The sequence below is a fragment of the Cherax quadricarinatus genome, chromosome 6 (assembly GCF_038502225.1).
Source record: "Cherax quadricarinatus isolate ZL_2023a chromosome 6, ASM3850222v1, whole genome shotgun sequence".
In the NCBI taxonomy this organism is placed as follows: Eukaryota; Metazoa; Arthropoda; class Malacostraca; order Decapoda; family Parastacidae; genus Cherax; species Cherax quadricarinatus.
The window spans coordinates 8771236-8792040 of NC_091297.1; the positions used below are offsets into that span (position 1 = coordinate 8771236).

The following is a 20805-nucleotide window of genomic DNA, read 5'->3' on the forward strand; positions in this document are numbered from 1 at the left end:
CAGAAAAAAATAAGAGGTTCCAGATGAGGTAATCAGTCCCTCATCCTAGGAGCACCTGTTCAGAACCTCAGTCTTGATGAATCTGAAACACAGGAGGAGGAAGTGTGCTTATATACTGTGGTCTGATGTAGATGATGCCCAAAAGTTGGACCAGCGGTAGTAAGTAGTTGCGATGTTATCTGTACCAAAATTTCATATTATTGCGGTATTTAACAAGTATTATAACATCAGTGGTACATATACCGTTAAGTTGAAGTATAAGACACAAAAGCAACTGGGTATCACGTAGACGTTGTGTTAGCAATAAGGGTAGAATTACCGACAATTCGTTAGGTAAAAGGACACATGTGCAAATAATGATATATTTTATCACGACAACGTTTTACTCTCCAGGAGCTTCATCAAGTCCTTACAAACACTTCAGGTTTATTGACTGCTTCGTCAGGAACTATGTCCTGACGCGGGTCTCACTCCTAAGATGACCCGTCTGAGGATCTCGACGGGGATGTCGATATAATTCGGCTATTCTGTGGCTGCAATAAGTTTTTTTGTTTTTTTTCGCCGGTACTCTCCCGGCCCGGGTCTTTTCCAAGTAGTGGTGACCCGGCCTTGGCTCCCTATCTGGGGAGTATCTCGAGACCTAAGTCTCCCATGGGAGGAGGTACAAGTACCCCCTCATCTTTGGGACTAAGTGTCCCCAGGCCTAGCCACAGTCCCCGCCCTCACGGGGCTCGTAGGGAGAAGTTAGGCCTCTGGTCTGCCATCTGCCCCGCCCCAAAAGGGCTCGTGGGGATGGCAGTCTTGTGAGCTGCAGGTGGTAGCAAGCTCAGGCTTTATGGTCAGTTAGTGCAATAATGTTCTTGCTGTAGTCCCTGTGTTCCACGGCAAAAAAAAAAAAACATATGCACAATAACGGGCTGAGGCCGTCACCCCCCCCCTCCCCCCAGCATTGCCTCTGGACCTTGTGTTTGGTGGTCGGATAAACTTATAAATACATACACGCATGGACTCTGTTTTGACCATTATCCATATGTTCACAAAGGTCTTCACAATATTTCTGAATGTCTCTTTGTTTTCTTCTGAGTCTGTCAGGTCACATGATATAATGAAACACGTGACTGTAGACATCATTTGATGTGTCAGAGGTAATATGAATGTCTTGGGCTACAGCGCTCCTCACTGGTGACTTTTCTGGTGCCAGGGTGGACGCGTTTGTTGTAGCCTGTTCCTGCAGCATGGGGCCCATTGGCTGCCGTTGTTGGGTGGGAGTTTGAGCAGGAGTATTGGAAGCTGGCTGAGCAAGGGCGCAACCCTGCCGCTGACATTATTCGTCTTCCTTCGTCGCTGTGGCCGGGAAAGTGGCACTAGATTCAATGTTACTGTAGCCTCCTCTGGACGAGGCTGCCGCTCAGTACTGAGGCCTCTACTTATTGTTTGAGGCTGGACAACCGGGGTTTTCAATGCTGCCCTGACACGGCAGAGCCTCTCCAGGCAGTGCAGGTTCCAGGCATGATGTTTCTTGCTGCAGTTAGGGTGCCCCGGTGACCTGGTGGCTAAAGCCCTCTTTTCACACACGGAGGGCCCAGGTTCGAGTCCCGGCGGGGTGGAAACACTTTTCGACGTGTTTCCTTACACCTGTTGTCCTGTTCACCTAGTAGCAAATAGGTACATGGGCGTTAGTCGACTGGTATGGGTGGCATCCTGGGGGACAAGATTGAGGACCCCAATGGAAATAAGACAGACAGTCCTCGATGACGCACTGACTTTCTTGGGTTATCCTGGGTGGCTAACCCTCCGGGGTTAAAAATCCGAAGAAAATCTTATCTTAGTTCAGACACCGAAGTTCGGTTTATCCAAACAGTCCTTGGTCGGGTGAGACCTGTTATAGATGTCGCATATTTCCTAAAACTGACATCGGGTGCTAAGGTAGTTGTACCTCTGGCACCTGAAGCACCTCAGAGTTTCAGGGTAGTACGTCCTGACCTGGTATATTCCGCACCAACTGAGTTCCAGTTGAGCTGGGAGAGGTCGTACATAAGAACATAAGAACATAAGAACGAAGGAACACTGCAGAAGGCCTACTGACCCATGTGAGGCAGGTCCAAGTCTCCTACCGGCTTAAGCCAATGCACCCAACCTAGTCAGGTCAGGTCACATTGACTTAAGGGAGGAACACGGCAACCGACCTGGTAGCTCAAGCTATCATGTCCAACTCACACCCACCCACATCCACTCATGTATTTATCCAACCTATTTTTAAAGCTACACAACGTTCTGGCCTCTATAACTGTACTCGGGAGTTTGTTCCACTCATCCACAACTCTATTACCAAACCAGTACTTTCCTATATCCTTCCTGAATCTGAATTTTTCCAACTTAAAACCATTGCTGCGAGTCCTGTCTAGGCTAGATATTTTCAGCACACTATTTACATCCCCTTTATTTATTCCTGTCTTCCATTTATACACCTCAATCATATCCCCCCTAATTCTACGTCTTTCTAGAGAGTGCAGATTCAGGGCCCTTAGTCTATCCTCATAGGGAAGGTTTCTGATACATGGGATCAACTTTGTCATCCTCCTTTGTACATTTTCCAGAGAATTTATATCCATTCTGTAATACGGTGACCAAAACTGTGCAGCATAATCTAAATGAGGCCTAACCAATGATGTATAGAGTTGAAGAACAACCTGAGGACTCCTATTATTTATGCTTCTTGATATGAAGCCAAGGATTCTATTAGCTTTATTGCGAACACTTATGCAATGTTGTCTTGGTTTCAGATTACTGCTAACCAGAACTCCTAAATCTTTTTCGCAATCCGTAATATTAAGATCTACATTATTTAGTTTATATGTGGCATGGTTATTGTCCTGTCCAACATTTAGAACTTTGCATTTGTCTATATTAAACTGCATCTGCCACTTCTCCGACCACTGCATCAGTCTATTCAAATCTTCCTGGAGTGCTCGAATGTCCTCGTCAGAATGAATTCGACGGCCTATTTTGGTGTCATCGGCAAACTTGCCGATGTCGCTCTTTATGCCCTCATCTATGTCGTTTATGTAGATTGTGAACAGCAGGGGGCCCAACACTGACCCCTGTGGAACACCGCTCGTAACGCTTCCCCACTCTGATTTCTCCCCATTTATGCAAACTCTCTGCTGCCTATTTGTCAACCATGCCTCTATCCAGGAAAAAATTTCTCCTATTCCATGTGCTTTAATTTTCCTCAATAGTCTCTGATGTGGGACCCTGTCAAAAGCCTTACTGAAGTCCATTTACACAATATCATATTCATTACCATGATCTACCTCCTCAAATACCTTAGTGAAAAAAGTTAATAAATTCGTAAGGCAGGAACGCCCCTTTGTAAAACCATGCTGAGATTCGTTGATTAATTTATGCTTTTCAAGGTGGCTACGAACTGCCTCGGCAATTATTGATTCCATAAATTTTCCCACTATGGAGGTTAGGCTTATTGGTCTATAGTTCGAAGCTAAGGACCTGTCACCTGTTTTGAAAATAGGTATCACATTTGCCATTTTCCACTTATCTGGCACCATGCCAGTTTGTAGTGATATGTTGAAAAGATTAGCCAAAGGTGTGCTAAGCTCCTCTTTACATTCCTTTAGAACCCTTGCATACAGTTCATCAGGGTCTGGGGATTTGTTAGGTTTTAATTTATCTATTTGCCTAAGGACCATGTCACTTGTGACCCTAATCATGCACAGTTTATTATCGTCCTGTTCTACATAATTTATCATTACTGGAATATCGCTGGTATCCTCCTGTGTAAAAACTGAGAGGAAGTACGTGTTAAAAATTCTACACATTTCCTTATCACTGTCAGTGAGCTGACCCGAGGAACTTTTGAGTGGGCCTATCTTGTCCCTGATCTTACTTCTGTATACCTGAAAGAATCCTTTTGGGTTAGTCTTCGATTCTCTTGCAACTTTAACCTCATAATCTCTTTTTGCTTTTCTAATTCCCTTTTTTATTTCTCTCTTTAACTGAATATATCGATTTCTTAATTGCCCCTCTCCTCTTTTGATTTGCCTATATATGCCTCTCTTTTGACCAATCAGATATTTTAATCTATTGTTCATCCATTTAGGATCATTTTTGTTTGATCTGATTTCCCTATCTGGAACATAATTTGACTGAGCAGCTAGAACTATGCCCTGGAAAGCATCACATCGGCAACCATCACCACCTACCTGACCCTTAGTCAGGTCATTCCAGTTCAGCCCACCTAAGTAATTTTTCAGTCCTATGAAATCAGCCAAGCGAAAGTCAGGGACGGAGACTTGATTGCCATTATTAGGGGAATTCCATGATATATTAAAACTGAGTGATTTGTGATCACTTTCCCCAAGCTCATCATTAACCTCAAGATTATTAATTAGTGTTTCCCTACTGACAAGAACCAAGTCAAGGAGGTTATTTCTCCTAGTTGGCTCTGTCACAAACTGTTTTAAGAAACAATCCTGGATCGTATCAAGAAAGTCACCTGACTCTAAATTTCCTGTCAAATTGCTCCAGTCAATCTGTCTATAGTTGAAATCTCCCATTAGCACAACATTTTCGTATGTAGATGCCTTACGAATTTCGTCCCATAGAAGTTTACTGCACTCCCTATCAAGATTTGGGGCCCTGTAAATCACACCCAAAATTAGTTTTTCTCGGCCCTCGAGAAGCTGTAACCAAACAGATTCAGTGGCTGACACTTCTAATTTAATATCTTGTCTAACACAACAATTTAAATTGTCTCTGACATACATTGCTACTCCACCACCCTTCCTGTTGACCCTGTCAGTGTGGAATAATTTATAGCCTTGTATGTGACATTCAGAGGGCATCTCTCTATCTTTCAGATTGAGCCAGGTCTCTGTTATAGCAATAATATCTATGTTTCCTGCACTTGCAATTAATCTTAGCTCATCTATCTTATTTCTTACACTCCTGCTATTAGTATAGTAAACCTTAAGGGAGCTAGTCCCTTGCTGCCCTCTGCTGTCCCCCTTTGTTTGCTGACCTGATATATTGTCTTTATTTATAACTTCATGCTGAATGCCTTTTATACATTTACTGTTTCCAACCCTAGTGTTGCAACCTGCTTGTTTCCCACACACACCCATACCTCTATCTTCCATCAGTTTAAAATCATAGGCATTTCACCAATGGCCTTCTCAATCGAGTCTGCAAGTGCTACCACCCCTGCCCCAGAGAGATGTACCCCATCCCTTGCATACATATCATGTTTGCCATAAAAGTTGTTCCAGTTGTCAATGAATGGGATTGCAAGTTCCTTGCAGTATCTGTCTAGCCAGCAATTTACACCAATTGCCCTAGACAACCATTCATTTCCTACTCCCCTTCTAGGCAAGATGCTACATATGATTGGGATCCCTCCCTTAGACTTAATGAAATCTATAGCTGACCTGTACTTATCTAGCAGCTCTTCTCTCCTACCCTTCCCAATATCATTTCCACCAGCACTGAGACAGATAATGGGCTTGTTCCCATTACCTGACATGATATTATCCAGCCTGTTGACAATGTCCCCAACACCAGCTCCAGGGAAGCACACTCTATCTCTCATCTTCTTATTCCTATTACAAAAAGCACGGTCAATATATCTTACCTGAGAGTCACCAACCACAAGAATGTGCTTACCTCCATTAGCAGGGGCAGTAGTACCCTTACCTTCACTGACCACTGAAGTACATTCATCCTGAAGAACAGAGAAGCGATTTCCTACCTTCAGATCTTCACTCTTAACTTTCCTTACTCTGATGCGCCTCCCATTACTGTGAACCACTCGCCACTTGTAGCAGGTGCTGGGCTGCACCTCACTGCTGGTAGCCGTTGCTACCTCCCCAACTACAGCCTCCTCCTGCCAACCTTTGCCATGCGGTATTTTTGTGTTTGAGATCAGCATTTCTTGATCCATACCTATCTCACTGGCCAGGCTGATTTCACTTCAATCGCTGTCCAATGCGTCCAGGGAGTGATCTCGCAGCGTCTTCTCCAGAACTGCGCCCCATATCTCTAAATCCGAGCGCTCGGTTGTGTCCTAAAAACGTTGTGTCCCCTTCCTGGGAACGCTTGGAAGCACTTGACTTGTACTCGTTGGAACGCAGGAGGGAGAGATATATCATAATCTACACTTGGAAAATCTTGGAAGGAATGGTCCCAAATCTGCACACAGAAATCACTCCCTACGAAAGTAAAAGACCGGGCAGGCGAGGCAAAATGCCCCCAATAAAAAGTAGGGGCGCCATTGGTACACTAAGGGAAAACACCATAAGTGTCCGGGGCCCAAAACTGTTCAACAGCCTCCCATCAAGCATTAGGGGAATTGCCAATAAACCCCTGGCTGCCTTCAAGAGAGAGCTGGACAGATATCTAAAGTCAGTGCCGGATCAGCCGGGCTGTGGCTCGTACGTCGGACTGCGTGCGGCCAGCAGTAACAGCCTAGTTGATCAGGCCCTGATCCATCGGGAGGCCTGGTCATGGACCGGGCCGCGGGGGCGTTGATCCCCGGAATAACCTCCAGGTAACCTCCAGGTTCCTTTCAGAGGAAGCCAGGTGCACCTGTGTGCCTGTCTTATGACTGTCATTCTGTAAATGGTGTCCAAACAAAGGTGCTGATGACTGATTCATCATGAACTGCATCCTAACACAGGTCTTAATCCGAACATTACCCGTCTGAGGATCTCGAAGGAGATGTCGATATAATTCAGCTGTTCGGTGCATTTCACGGCAAAATATTTTATGTACAACAACGGACTAAGGCCATCAGGCTCCCCATCACTATCTTGAAGTCCCACAGATGTGATGGATGGAGAAAGTTGGCAGGTGGCAGGTACAAGGCGCTCATCCACCCGCTCAACACCCGCTGGACCAAGTCTCGAGCTCGCCTGGTCATCGCAGTCATCTGGGTGTTCTCAGTTGTCATATCATTGGTTCCACTGGTCGTGTCTGATTCAGCCCGGAAGTCCCAGTGGAGACAATATTATCTTGCCTCAGACCGGGAAAGCCAAGCCATCTGCAGGTAACAAATTAAGGCTGATAAGCAAAGGACACCAGAACACTCCATATTCTGCTATAATTTACCTCGATAAGAAATATGGCCTGATATCAGTGTTCCCAAATCTGAAAGGGGAGTTTATTCTCACTCCCGAAACACAGAGTCCTATGAAGTACTGCAGATGTACAACCTCGAATCACCACTTGTTCTAACAGAACTAAAATCCACAGAGCGGGTAACAAAATCTGTACTAATGGGCTTCTCGCTAGACATTCCTCTCAATGCAATCCATGGTAACAAAAACATTCTGAAAGTTGAGTGGCTTCGAGCCAAGGACAGCAACGTACCTACGAGACAGGTCTTTATCCAACATAAAGGACCTCTTCTAGCTCAACTGCATCTCGGTTACTGGAGAACATACCAGGTTAGGCCTTACAACTCAGAACCTTTGAGGTGCTTCAGATGCCAAAGGTAAAACCACCTCAGTGTTCACTGTCAGTTTAAAGAAGTATGCGGCAACTGGAGCGGGTCTCACCCAACTAAGGACTATTTGGATAAAAAAAAGTTGAGAGTACAGAACCGCGGTGCCTTAAATCCGGCAAAAAGCATCATGCCTGGAACCTGCACTGCTCGAAGAGGCTCCACCGGGTTAGGGCAGCGTGGAAAATCACAGCTGTCCAGCCTCCAACGCCAAGTAGAGCCCTCACCACTGAGCGGCAGCATCGTCCAGAGGAGGCTCAAGTAACAAGGAATACAGTGCCACTTCCCCGGCCACAGCGACGAAGGAAGACAAGGAAACGTCAGTGACGGGATCATGCCCTTGCTCAGCCAGCTTCCAATTCTCCTGCTCAAACTTCCACCCGACAACGGCAGCGAACGGGCCCCATGCTGCAGGAACAGGCTACAGCCAACACGTCAACCCTAGCATCACAACAGTCACCAGTAAGGACCACTGTAGCCCACCATCCCGTATTACCCATGCTACACCACTTGTGCTGAAGAATATTCACCGTGTCCTCTTTATAGAGCTGCCCCCGCCAGAGCGCTGTAAACGGTACTCCACTTGACGCGAAGACATTTCACTGTGTCCTTGTCATAGTTCTGTAAGTGGTATTCCACTTGACCTAAAAGAAGATTAACCGTGCCCTTGTCATAGGACTGCCCTCGCCATAGGGCTATAAACGGTATACCTTTGATATACCTTTGAGAGTCTTCCTACTCCCGCAGCCCGGCCATGGGCCAAGCTTGTCTGGCAGTGTGCAGATTTGGGACCAGGCCCTCGAGTACTTTCCAGGTATATACTATATCATAACGTATCTCTCCCTCACTCCTCCTCTCCAGTGAGTACATATCTAAGACTTTAAGGCGCTCCCAGTAATTTAAATGTTTTACTGGCTATGTGCGGGCCGTAAACGATCTCTGTATTTATTCTAGCTCTAATATTTCTCCAGCCTTGAATGGGGCCGTCAACACTGACACGAATGCTCATTGTGCACCTGCTATAGAGGTGTAAACGGTACATCACTTGTACTAACTCCAACACTCCTTTCGAGAGCTTGTGCCGGGTCACCACATGGAGAAGACCCGGCCAGGACACGTCTTAGCAAACCTACCTAAACATAAATCTGTATTGTTTGTAACAGCTTGACAAAGCACCTGGAGAGCAAAATGTTGCACATTAAAATTTCACATTAGTTGCACGTGTTCTTTTACCCAACAGACGTTCTATTGATAAAGCCACTGATTAGCAAAATGTCTACATAATAAAGATACCCAGTTGCACTTGTACAACAACTAGGAAGATCAATTAGTTATTTCAAAGTCATTAGTGAATGCAGCCCTGCGGCTAGCTGACGGTGTATCAGATGTTGCTCTCCCTCACATGGATCGTCCTGTTAAACAAGCTAGATTGAGATATTTTTGGCCTCACATGGCAACAGATATTTCGGAATGCGTAAAAAAAGTGTAAAGTATGCATGCAACATAGAGGTAATGGAGGTCCTAACCCCATTCAGGTTTATCCTACAGTGCCAGCAACGTTCCCTCCAACGCTCCCTCCAACGTTCCCTCCCAACATTTATGTCTGATGCTTGATCATTTCACACGTTACTGGGAGTTAGTAACTAATGCAGATAAAACTGCAGAGGCAGTAGCTAAAGCATTTAAAGAACGAATTATTTGCAGACACGCTACACTTAAGTCCCTTGTAACAAATAATGAAGGCGAATTCCGTAATGAGATCCTTGAGAAATTTCATACTTCGTAAAAGATCAGTAAGTTCACCATTGAACCATCCTATCGAAAATGACTTAACAAAAACAACAAACAAGTACTAAATGATTTATGAGAAACGATTAATATTACGTAACAGTGATAGATGGGACGAAGCAATAGCTGATGTTCAGTGTGAAATAAATTCCGCATACAATGTATAGGTGATACTCCACATCATACTTTGTATGGTGTGGATCAGTGATTCCCAGAGTGGGTGGTACTGCTCTTCTGGGCGCGGTGGAGATCCTGGGAGGGAGCACTGAGTTCTGATGCAGGGTGGCATCACAACCAAGGGAGCATTTGTTTTACGAAATCTAAATGACATGATCTAAGTCATTAACACTTAATACAAATGCTTTACAAAACAATAAAATTAACAGAGTTATACATGAAAGCAAAGATTTATTTTATTTTGCGGTCTGAAATCGGAGTTAAAAGCTCAAATGTTTGTTCGTGTGTTCGGACGCACCATACATCAGCCAGAAGAGACAGCAGTTGCCGTGGGTACTGCAAGGGCCAAGGCTCTAAGTTTGTATGCACTGCAAGTTACCTTCGGTCTTATAACATACATTTTAAAGTATAATATAAAGATATGATTGAGTGGTATTGATGTGTGGAATACCAACACCACCACCAACACAACACTATACACCAACCACCACCAACACAACACTTCACCGCAACCACCACCAACACATCAACCACCACCAACACACCATTACACTCACCGTACGGTTGAGCTGAAGCTGCAAGAAGTGTCTGGGCCGCTCAAGTAGTCTCTGCTGGTCAGTGAGTAAGAAACATGTATTAGTTAAAGAGCTATGTACACGGAGTGGAGGGAAGCGGTGCAGTGGATGAAGGGAGGGGAAGAACGGAGGGAGGGAAAGGCTTGGAGGAAGACAGGTGCATAAGGGAGGAGGGTGGAAGGAAATATGACAGATTGTAAACAGGAGCAATATATACATACACACAGAAGTATGATATATTTATATTATGTATATACTGTATATGCAAGACACATTTAAAGCAAATTCAATATTATATACATATTATTAACAGACATTATATACACGTGCGAGTGTCAGTATATATATATATATATATATATATATATATATATATATATATATATATATATATATATATATATATATATATATATATATATTTCAACGTAAACATAGACTTGTATCCTCCTTTTTCTATAGAAATTTCATGAAGCAATATTATATATTATTAATAAGATAATCAAATATTTCTCTGCATAATACTCATACTTACCGACCTATGTACGTAATCTGTACATATTAAATCCCTGGATTTACTCATACACATGTCAAGTGAAGCAATATATACAAAGTGTCAAAAATTCTGGTAATCCTTTTTATATTGTCATAACATTAATGATCATTATGGTAATGGCAGCCTGTCGTTGACAACCCCAACAAGATGAATAAAACATTTAACTAATAAAGCGCAATAATGCCAGAAACGAAAGTAAATTCATTTGCAATGGATACGTAAAAGTTAAGTAAAACTCTGGATTAACTTACGTCACTGTAGATGTAAGTTTAAGAGGATAAAAACATTTAATTCTTGACTCACGAAACCGCAATGACACGACTGCAAACAAACCATACCACGGGTTGGGTTAGAACCCGCGGTCAGAGTTATAAAACTCCAGACCGACGCGTTAGCCACTGGGCCACTAACGCGTCGGTCTGGAGTTCTATGACTCTCTGATCGCAGGTTCTAACCCCACCCGTGGTATGAGTTAATTCTTCTCGGAGCACCAAGAGTGTCTCAGTGATGTAAATCCCACAGAATTCAACTTTCAGAGATTCTTGCCTAATACCATAACTCAAATGGCTATACACAGAGAATTTAATACAAGGAACACATACAGGAGGATCTCTGTGTGTGATGAGGTTAATTTATTAACCAGAAAATATTTAAACACTTTTTAAATGATGTAACTGTTATATTAATAGAATTTGGTCAACACGTTGATGCCTACATGACAAACGAACCACTCTGAGCAATGTCAGGCTCATTCGTTAAGTAAAATGTTTTACATCCAGCAAGCCACGTAGTGCCGGGTGATCCTGCCCTTAAACACCGCTTTCAAACCTGTTATATACTGCAGCTATGGTGTGTGTAGCGACCGTCAACTATGATCTGATTTAGTTTTTACAGCCAACAACCACCCACACCTCAGTTCTCGAACAAGGTGGAAGTGAGAGAAAGAAAGCGAGAGGGGGGGAGGGAGGGAGGGAGAGAGAGAGAGAGAGAGAGAAATACTTTTATCTTCCCTCTCTTACATTAATAATAATTAGAATTATAAATAATAATAATAATAATAATAATAATAATAATAATAATAATAATAATAATAATAATAATTTTTGTGCAGTAACACAGACGGGTGTACACACGTCTCCCTGCAGGGGATTTATAGGTTTGAACCTCAAATGTTACTCATATCCACTTTTTAAAGCTCAGTGTAATTTTTTTTTAAAGTTGTGAATAAATTGGTTGACCAGTGGAATGAATTAAATGAGAAATTAGTAAGTAAGTACTTGCCTGGCAGATCAAATGTATCTGCGGATGCTCTATCGCGACATGTTAGTATAGTAACTGCAGACCCTCCATTTAGTACTGAAGTGGAAAAGTATTGAGAAACCCTCAAGCATCTTTTGTAAATATTAATTCAGATCTCCCTCAATCACGGCATGTGTTAGCCATTAAAAAGAATTCGATCCACCCAGAGATGATAACCATTCTGCATATGTAAATCTTACCCTAGCAGAGTTGGGTTTAAATGTCCCTAGCCTGTATAATTAGATGATTAAGTTAAAAGAAATTGTCAACTTTGTGTTTTGATGCTAGCTGATCAGTATCCATTTTTTTTTTCATGTTCCCTCTGAATTCTGAGATTTAACAGTAATGACTTATGCATGCCAGGTCTGTCTTTTCTGTTAAATACTTGCTACTTTGTAAATATATTCTTCCTCAGAATCTGTAGAGTACATGAATACAAATCGATCGATCATTTCTATCTTTTATTGTACTGTGATTTGTTATTGTAATTCATAATGCACTACACTACGATCCATAAATAACAAAAAAGGGCACAATACCGTGACTGGAACGATACACAAATAACCCGCACGATCCATTATATTAATATCCATTCCAATGTTATCCATTCAACCGAGTATATCCCATTACCAATTCTGTGATTAGTTCTAAGTTATATGTGTTTGCTATTGTATAGAATCAGCCCAGAGACACCTGCCTATTCAGCCTGTAGAGTAGTATTGTATGTCGAGACGCCATACGTAACATGATCGAGCTGTCAGTATCACTACTGAATCCCTATGTATAGGCTTGTGTAGTTTATCGTAGTTTGTATCATCCATATATACATTTAGGCTGCCTGCTCAGCTCTGCCCAGTGGCTAGCATGTGTGACATCATGTGGTGCCGTATGTGAACGTCGGTCACCCTGCCTCTTCCTCAGTTCCAGTATAGGCATAGGCGAGACAGGTAGGCTGGGCTATACTCCCCTCACGACTCTGCTAATATAAGTGATATGTACCAACCAAGTGTGTTTATCTTCAACCATCATATCCCCAAGGAACTCTCGCAACACACACACACACGTGCACGCGATGGTCGACACACTGGCTGAAATGGCCAGAGGGGCCCATGTAAGCAGGGCAAAGCTACTAATTGTGGGTGACTTCAATCACAGAGAAATTGACTGGGAAAACCTGGAACCACATGGGGCCCAGAAACATGGAAGGCTAGGATGATGGATGTGGTACTGGAAAACCTCATGTAGCAACATGTAAGGGACACTACCAGAGAGAGAGGACGAACCAGCAAGACTGGAACTAGTATTCACCTTGAGTAGTGCAAATATTGAAGACATCACATATGAAAGATCCCTCAGGGCTAGTGATTATGTGGTTCTGAGCTTCGAATACATAGTAGAGTTACAAGTGTACATAGAAGCAGGAAGGGCAGGACGAACAAATGAAGCCAAACTACAAGAGAGGGAGCTCCACAGGCATGAAGAATTTCCTGCATGAGGTTCAGTGGGACAGAGGACTGGTAGGATGATCAGTAAATGCGATGATGGGATATAAGAACATAAGAACATAAGAACGAAGGAACACTGCAGAAGGCCTACTGGCCCATGCGAGGCAGGTCCAAGTCCCTACCGGCTTAAGCCAATGCACCCAACCTAGTCAGGTCAGGTCACATTGACTTAAGGGAGGAACACGGCAACCGACCTGTTAGCACAAGCTATCAGGTCCAACTCACACCCACCCACATCTACTCATGTATTTATCCAACCTATTTTTAAAGCTACACAACGTTCTGGCCTCTATAACGGTACTTGGGAGTTTGTTCCACTCATCCACAACTCTATTACCAAACCAGTACTTTCCTATATCCCTCCTGAATCTGAATTTTTCCAACTTAAAACCATTGCTGCGAGTCCTGTCTAGGCTAGATATTTTCAGCACACTATTTACATCCCCTTTATTTATTCCTGTCTTCCACTTATAAACCTCAATCATATCCCCCCTAATTCTACGTCTTTCTAGAGAGTGCAGTTTCAGGGCCCTTAGTCTATCCTCATAGGGAAGGTTTCTGATACATGGGATCATCTTTGTCATCCTCCTTTGTACATTTTCCAGAGAATTTATATCCATTCTGTAATACGGTGACCAAAACTGTGCAGCATAATCTAAATGAGGCCTAACCAAGGATGTATAGAGTTGAAGAACAACCTGAGGACTCCTATTATTTATGCTTCTTGATATGAAGCCAAGGATTCTATTAGCTTTATTGCGAACACTTATGCACTGTTGTCTTGGTTTCAGATTACTGCTAACCAGAACTCCTAAATCTTTTTCGCAATCCGTAATATTAAGATCTACATTATTTAGTTTATATGTGGCATGGTTATTGTCCTGTCCAACATTTAGAACTTTGCATTTGTCTATATTAAACTGCATCTGCCACTTCTCCGACCACTGCATCAGTCTATTCAAATCCTCCTGGAGTGCTCGAATGTCCTCGTCAGAATGAATTCGACGGCCTATTTTGGTGTCATCGGCAAACTTGCTGATGTCGCTCTTTATGCCCTCATCTATGTCGTTTATGTAGATTGTGAACAGCAGGGGGCCCAACACTGACCCCTGTGGAACACCGCTCGTGACGCTTCCCCACTCTGATTTCTCCCCATTTATGCAAACTCTCTGCTGCCTATTTGTCAACCATGCCTCTATCCAGGAAAAAATTTCTCCTCCTATTCCATGTGCTTTAATTTTCCTCAATAGTCTCTGATGTGGGACCCTGTCAAAAGCCTTACTGAAGTCCATATACACAATATCATATTCATTACCATGATCTACCTCCTCAAATACCTTAGTGAAAAAAGTTAATAAATTCGTAAGGCAGGAACGCCCCTTTGTAAAACCATGCTGAGATTCGTTGATTAATTTATGCTTTTCAAGGTGGCTACGAACTGCCTCGGCAATTATTGATTCCATAAATTTTCCCACTATGGAGGTTAGGCTTATTGGTCTATAGTTCGAAGCTAAGGACCTGTCACCTGTTTTGAAAATAGGTATCACATTTGCCATTTTCCACTTATCTGGCACCATGCCAGTTTGTAGTGATATGTTGAAAAGATTAGCCAAAGGTGTGCTAAGCTCCTCTTTACATTCCTTTAGAACCCTTGCATACAGTTCATCAGGGCCTGGGGATTTGTTAGGTTTTAATTTATCTATTTGCCTAAGGACCATGTCACTTGTGACCCTAATAGTGCACAGTTTATTATCGTCCTGTTCTACATAATTTATCATTACTGGAATATCGCTGGTATCCTCCTGTGTAAAAACTGAGAGGAAGTATGTGTTAAAAATTCTACACATTTCCTTATCACTGTCAGTGAGCTGACCCGAGGAACTTTTGAGTGGGCCTATCTTGTCCCTGATCTTACTTCTGTATACCTGAAAGAATCCTTTTGGGTTAGTCTTCGATTCTCTTGCAACTTTAACCTCATAATCTCTATTTGCTTTTCTAATTCCCTTTTTTATTTCTCTCTTTAACTGAATATATCGATTTCTTAATTGCCCCTCTCCTCTTTTGATTTGCCTATATATGCCTCTCTTTTGACCAATCAGATATTTTAATCTATTGTTCATCCATTTAGGATCATTTTTGTTTGATCTGATTTCCCTATTTGGAACATAATTTGACTGAGCAGCTAGAACTATGCCCTGGAAAGCATCATATCGGCAACCATCACCACCTACCTGACCCCTAGTCAGGTCATTCCAGTTCAGCCCACCTAAGTAATTTTTCAGTCCTATGAAATCAGCCAAGCGAAAGTCAGGGACGGAGACTTGATTGCCATTATTAGGGGAATTCCATGCTATGTTAAAACTGAGTGATTTGTGATCACTCTCCCCAAGCTCATCATTAACCTCAAGATTATTAATTAGTGTTTCCCTACTGGCAAGAACCAAGTCAAGGAGGTTATTTCCCCTAGTTGGCTCTGTCACAAACTGTTTTAAAAAACAATCCTGGATCGTATCAAGAAAGTCACCCGACTCTAAATTTCCTGTCAAATTGCTCCAGTCAATCTGTCTATAGTTGAAATCTCCCATTAGCACAACATTTTCGTATGTAGATGCCTTACGAATTTCGTCCCATAGAAGTTTACTGCACTCCCTATCAAGATTTGGGGCCCTGTAAATCACACCCAAAATTAGTTTTTCTCGGCCCTCGAGAAGCTGTAACCAAACAGATTCAGTGGCTGACGCTTCTAATTTAATATCTTGTCTAACACAACAATTTAAATTGTCTCTGACATACATCGCTACTCCACCACCTTTCCTGTTGACCCTGTCAGTGTGGAATAATTTATAGCCTTGTATGTGACATTCAGAGGGCATCTCTCTATCTTTCAGATTGAGCCAGGTCTCTGTTATAGCAATAATATCTATGTTTCCTGCACTTGCAATTAATCTTAGCTCATCTATCTTATTTCTAACACTCCTGCTATTAGTATAGTAAACCTTAAGGGAGCTAGTCCCTTGCTGCCCTCTGCTGTCCCCCTTTGTTTGCTGACCTGTTCTATTGTCTTTATTTATAACTTCATGCTGAATGCCTTTTATACATTTACTGTTTCCAACCCTAGTGTTGCAACCTGCTTGTTTCCCACACACACCCATACCTCTATCTTCCATCAGTTTAAAATCATAGGCATTTCACCAATGGCCTTCTCAATCGAGTCTGCAAGTGCTACCACCCCTGCCCCAGAGAGATGAACCCCATCCCTTGCATACATATCATGTTTGCCATAAAAGTTGTTCCAGTTGTCAATGAATGGGATTGCAAGTTCCTTGCAGTATCTGTCTAGCCAGCAATTTACACCAATTGCCCTAGACAACCATTCATTTCCTACTCCCCTTCTAGGCAAGATGCTACATATGATTGGGATCCCTCCCTTAGACTTAATGAAATCTATAGCTGACCTGTACTTATCTAGCAGCTCTTCTCTCCTACCCTTCCCAATATCATTTCCACCAGCACTGAGACAGATAATGGGCTTGTTCCCATTACCTGACATGATATTATCCAGTCTGTTGACAATGTCCCCAACACCAGCTCCAGGGAAGCACACTCTATCTCTCATCTTCTTATTCCTATTACAAAAAGCACGATCAACATATCTTACCTGAGAGTCACCAACCACAAGAATGCGCTTACCTTCATTAGCAGGGGCAGTAGTACCCTTACCTTCACTGGCCACTGAAGTACATTCATCCTGGAGAACAGAGAAGCGATTTCCTACCTTCAGATCTGCACTCTTAACTTTCCTTACTCTGATGCGCCTCCCATTACTGTGAACAACTCGCCACTTGTAGCAGGTGCTGGGCTGCACCTCACTGCTGGTAGCCGTTGCTACCACCCCACCTACAGCCTCCTCACAGTGAGAGACAGACTGCACCTCACTGCTAGAAGCCTCATTCCCCACATCTCCAACCACCTCACACTCTCTCCCAGGCCCATTGAGGTGGACCTTCAGCCTCCTAATCTCCTCCTGGAGAAGCAAGACCTCCTCCTTCAACTCTCCAACCTCAGCTTTTAAAACACTGTAGAAGCAAGCCATGCTTTGTAACCGTCCACGCTAATCCCCAAGCAGCTCAGGGTCTGTGACCTCACGTGACGACTGACCACTGAACACTGACAATATCCAACAAAGCTTAGGAGAGGCTTGTACCTAAGGGAAACAGAAATAACGAGAAGGCCAGGATGAGCCCTTGGTTCATTCAAAGGTGTAGAGAGGCCAAAACCAAGTGTGCTAGAGAATGGAAGAAGTATAGAAGGCAAAGGACCCAGGAGAATAAGGAGAGCAGTCGTAGAGCCAGAAATGAATATACTCACGTAAGGAAGGAGGCCCAATGACAATACAAAAACAACACAGCAGCGAAAGCCAAATCTGACCCAAAGCTGTTGTACAGCCACATCAGAAGGAAAACAACAGTCAAGGACCAGGAAATCAGGCTGAGGAAGGAAAGAGGGGAGATCATAAGAAACGACTGAGAAGTATGTGAGGAGCTCAGCATGAGATTCAAGAGAGAGGTGGGTAGACTGCGTTTTCTTGGACTGTAAGAAGGCTTTTGACACAGTTCCACATGAGAGATTAGTGCAAAGCTGGAAAACCAGGCAGGTATAACAGGGAAGGCACTGCAATGGATCAGGGAATACCTGACGGGAAGACAGCGAGTCATGGTACGTGACGAGGTATCAGAGTGGGCGCCTGTGACGAGCAGGGTTCCACAGGGGTCAGTCCTAGGACCGGTGCTGTTTCTGGTATATGTAAACGACATAACGGAAGGAATAGACTGAGAAGTGTCCCTGTTTGCAGACGATGTGAAGTTAATGAGGAGAATTCAATTAGAGGAGGACCAGGCAGGACTACAAAGGAATTTTGACAGGCTGCAGGTATGGATCAGAAACTGGCTCCCGGAGTTCAACTTCATCGAGTGCAAAGTCATGAAGGTTGGGAAAGGGCAAAGAAGACCGCATACGGAGTACAGTCTAGGGGCCAGAGACTACAAACCTCATTCAAGGAAAAGGATCTTGGGGTGTGTATGATACCGAGCACATCTCCTGAGTTGCACATCAACCAAATAAATGGTGCAGCATATGGGCGCCTGGTAAACCTAAGAATATCATTCCGATATCTCGGTAAGGAATCATCCAGGACTCTGTACACCGTGTACGAAAGGCCCATATTGGAGTATGAAACACCAGTTTGGAATCCACACCTGGTCAAGCACGTCAAGAAATTAAAGAAAGTGTAAAGGTTTGCAACAAGATTAGTTCCGGAGATAAGGGGGTATGTACTACGAGGAGAGGTTAAGGGAAATCGACCTGACGACACTGGAGGACAGGAGGGATAGGGACACATGATAACGACATATAAAATACTGAAGGAAATTGACAGGGTAGAAAGGGACAAAGCAACAAGGGGTCACAACTGGAAGTTGAAGACTCAGATGAGTCACAGGGATGTTAGGAAGCATTTCTTCAGTCATAGAGTTGTCAGGAAGTGGAACAATGTGGAGAGTGATGTACTGGAGGCAGGATCCATACATAGCTTTAAGAAGAGATACGATAAAGCTCATGGAGCAGGGCGAGAGTGGATCTAGTAGCGACCTGCGAAGAGGCGGGGCCAGGAGCTGTGAATCGACCCCTGCAACTGCAGATAGGTGAGTACATGGCTAGACACGGTATTGTACAACAGGAAGCACCACTGAGCAACACATCCAGAGTTGTTCACATCCTACCATTAGTGAAGGTTACAGTGTTGAGTCAGTCACTGTGAACATAATGTTTACCAGCAGGGCGAGGAGCGATGATAGATGTTAATGGAACTCTTGAAGCAATGACACTATCGTGAAAGATATTCTCGCACTCTCCTCGCTTCTGTGAAGTCCACTGACGTGCGTACACTGTGTCCCCTCCCCCACACACACACAGCTATGACAATGTACCATACTGAAACATGCTGGCAGACTGCGCTACACTCGCAGATTGATTAGCGTATTTGCATACCAATTATACAAGAACAGTTACACTACATTTACGGTCAACTAATGTTCATTGCTACACCGTTAACTTGAGGGGAAGTTGTCAAGCAAGGTTCCTTGATCCCTGTCAGAGGTTCTGATACAGAACAAGGAAGTGGATTTACTGTGCCCCTTAAATATAATATAAACAAACAGGTTTGTGAATGTTGTGTATCAGTGTCTGGAGATGAGAAGAATATACAAGCCAGAGATACTGGGAGGCTGTGAGGAAACATTCAAGGAATCGTGGACCAAGTGAGAGACACGTGTTATGGAAGACTTAATTAAGTGCTAAAGTGTTAGACACTGCTGTAAAAAGTGTCAGGGGTCAAAACAACAGAGGTACTCTATTTTTAAGTGTTTTTAGAAAAGTGTCTCGTTGTAATTCAAAGTATATTTTGTAAGAAGAGGATCAGCAGCTATACGAGGTGTGAGGAATTACTCGGTGAGGATAAACATATACACGGACCGGGTAGGACTAGAACCCATGGTAAGCGAGTGTCAAAACTCACAGTCCAGTGTGTTAACCACTGGATCAGCTGGCTACAATAAGATTCCTTCAACTAGGTATATTTCTACACACCATTGGGAGGTTGGAATGAAATCTGTGTCTAGAAATAACTCCCCCATTTTTCCTGGCAGACAAAACACCACGAAAAACATAGGTGTGGAGTTTGACTCCCCCGTTGACTCTTCCGTTTCCGTTGACTCCTCTGTCACTGTTGATTCCTCTGTCCCTGTTGATTCCTCTGTTCCCGTTGACTCTTTTATCCCCGTTTACCCTTCGTCCGCGTTGACCCTTTGTCCCCGTTAAGTCTCCCTTCACCCGTTAATGGTAGTCCAGAGAACAGACACGAGATGACGTCAGTGGATGACACCATGATTACCATAACAGAAGTACTGAGAGGAGACCCATCCAGGGCTTACCCGTTGTTGCTGCCATGTGGCTGCAACAGTAGCTGCAACAGGCAAGTGTTACTGTGGCAACACTATTAGTAACACAAGAGTAGTTGTGCCAGCAGAAGCAATAGTATTTAGAACAGCAATAGTAGTAGTAGTAATAGTAGTAGTAGTAGTAATAGTAGTAGTAGTAGTAGTAGTAATAGTAGTAGTAGTAGTAATAGTAGTAGTAGTAGTAGTAGTAGTAGTAGTAGAAGAACATTATTAATAGCAGTAGTAGTAATAACATTACTAATAGTAGTAGTAGTTATAGTAGTGTTAGTAGTAGTGGTATTAGTAGTTGCAAAGGTGGTAGTACTGGTGATGGTAATATTAGCAGTGGTAGTAGTAGTAGTAGTAGTAGTAGTATAAACAGTAGTAGAAGTAGCAA

General features: G+C 43.2%; 1 protein-coding gene across 10 annotated transcripts in view; it reads right to left on the reverse strand.

Annotated features, from left to right (window-relative positions):
• The window catches only part of LOC128691929 (SPARC-related modular calcium-binding protein 1), a 741978-nt gene that overhangs the window by 471872 nt on the left and 249301 nt on the right, over positions 1 to 20805 (reverse strand). For 8 of the 10 annotated variants that reach the window (XM_070080126.1, XM_070080123.1, XM_070080097.1 and 5 more), the window contains exon 2: positions 10039 to 10092. The exons of 1 other annotated variant lie outside the window; for it this stretch is intronic. In XM_070080126.1, coding sequence (XP_069936227.1) covers positions 10039 to 10092 — 54 coding nt within the window. The remainder of the gene's footprint in view (positions 1 to 10038; positions 10093 to 20805) is intronic. One more of the 10 variants, XM_070080089.1, reaches the window with a different exon arrangement.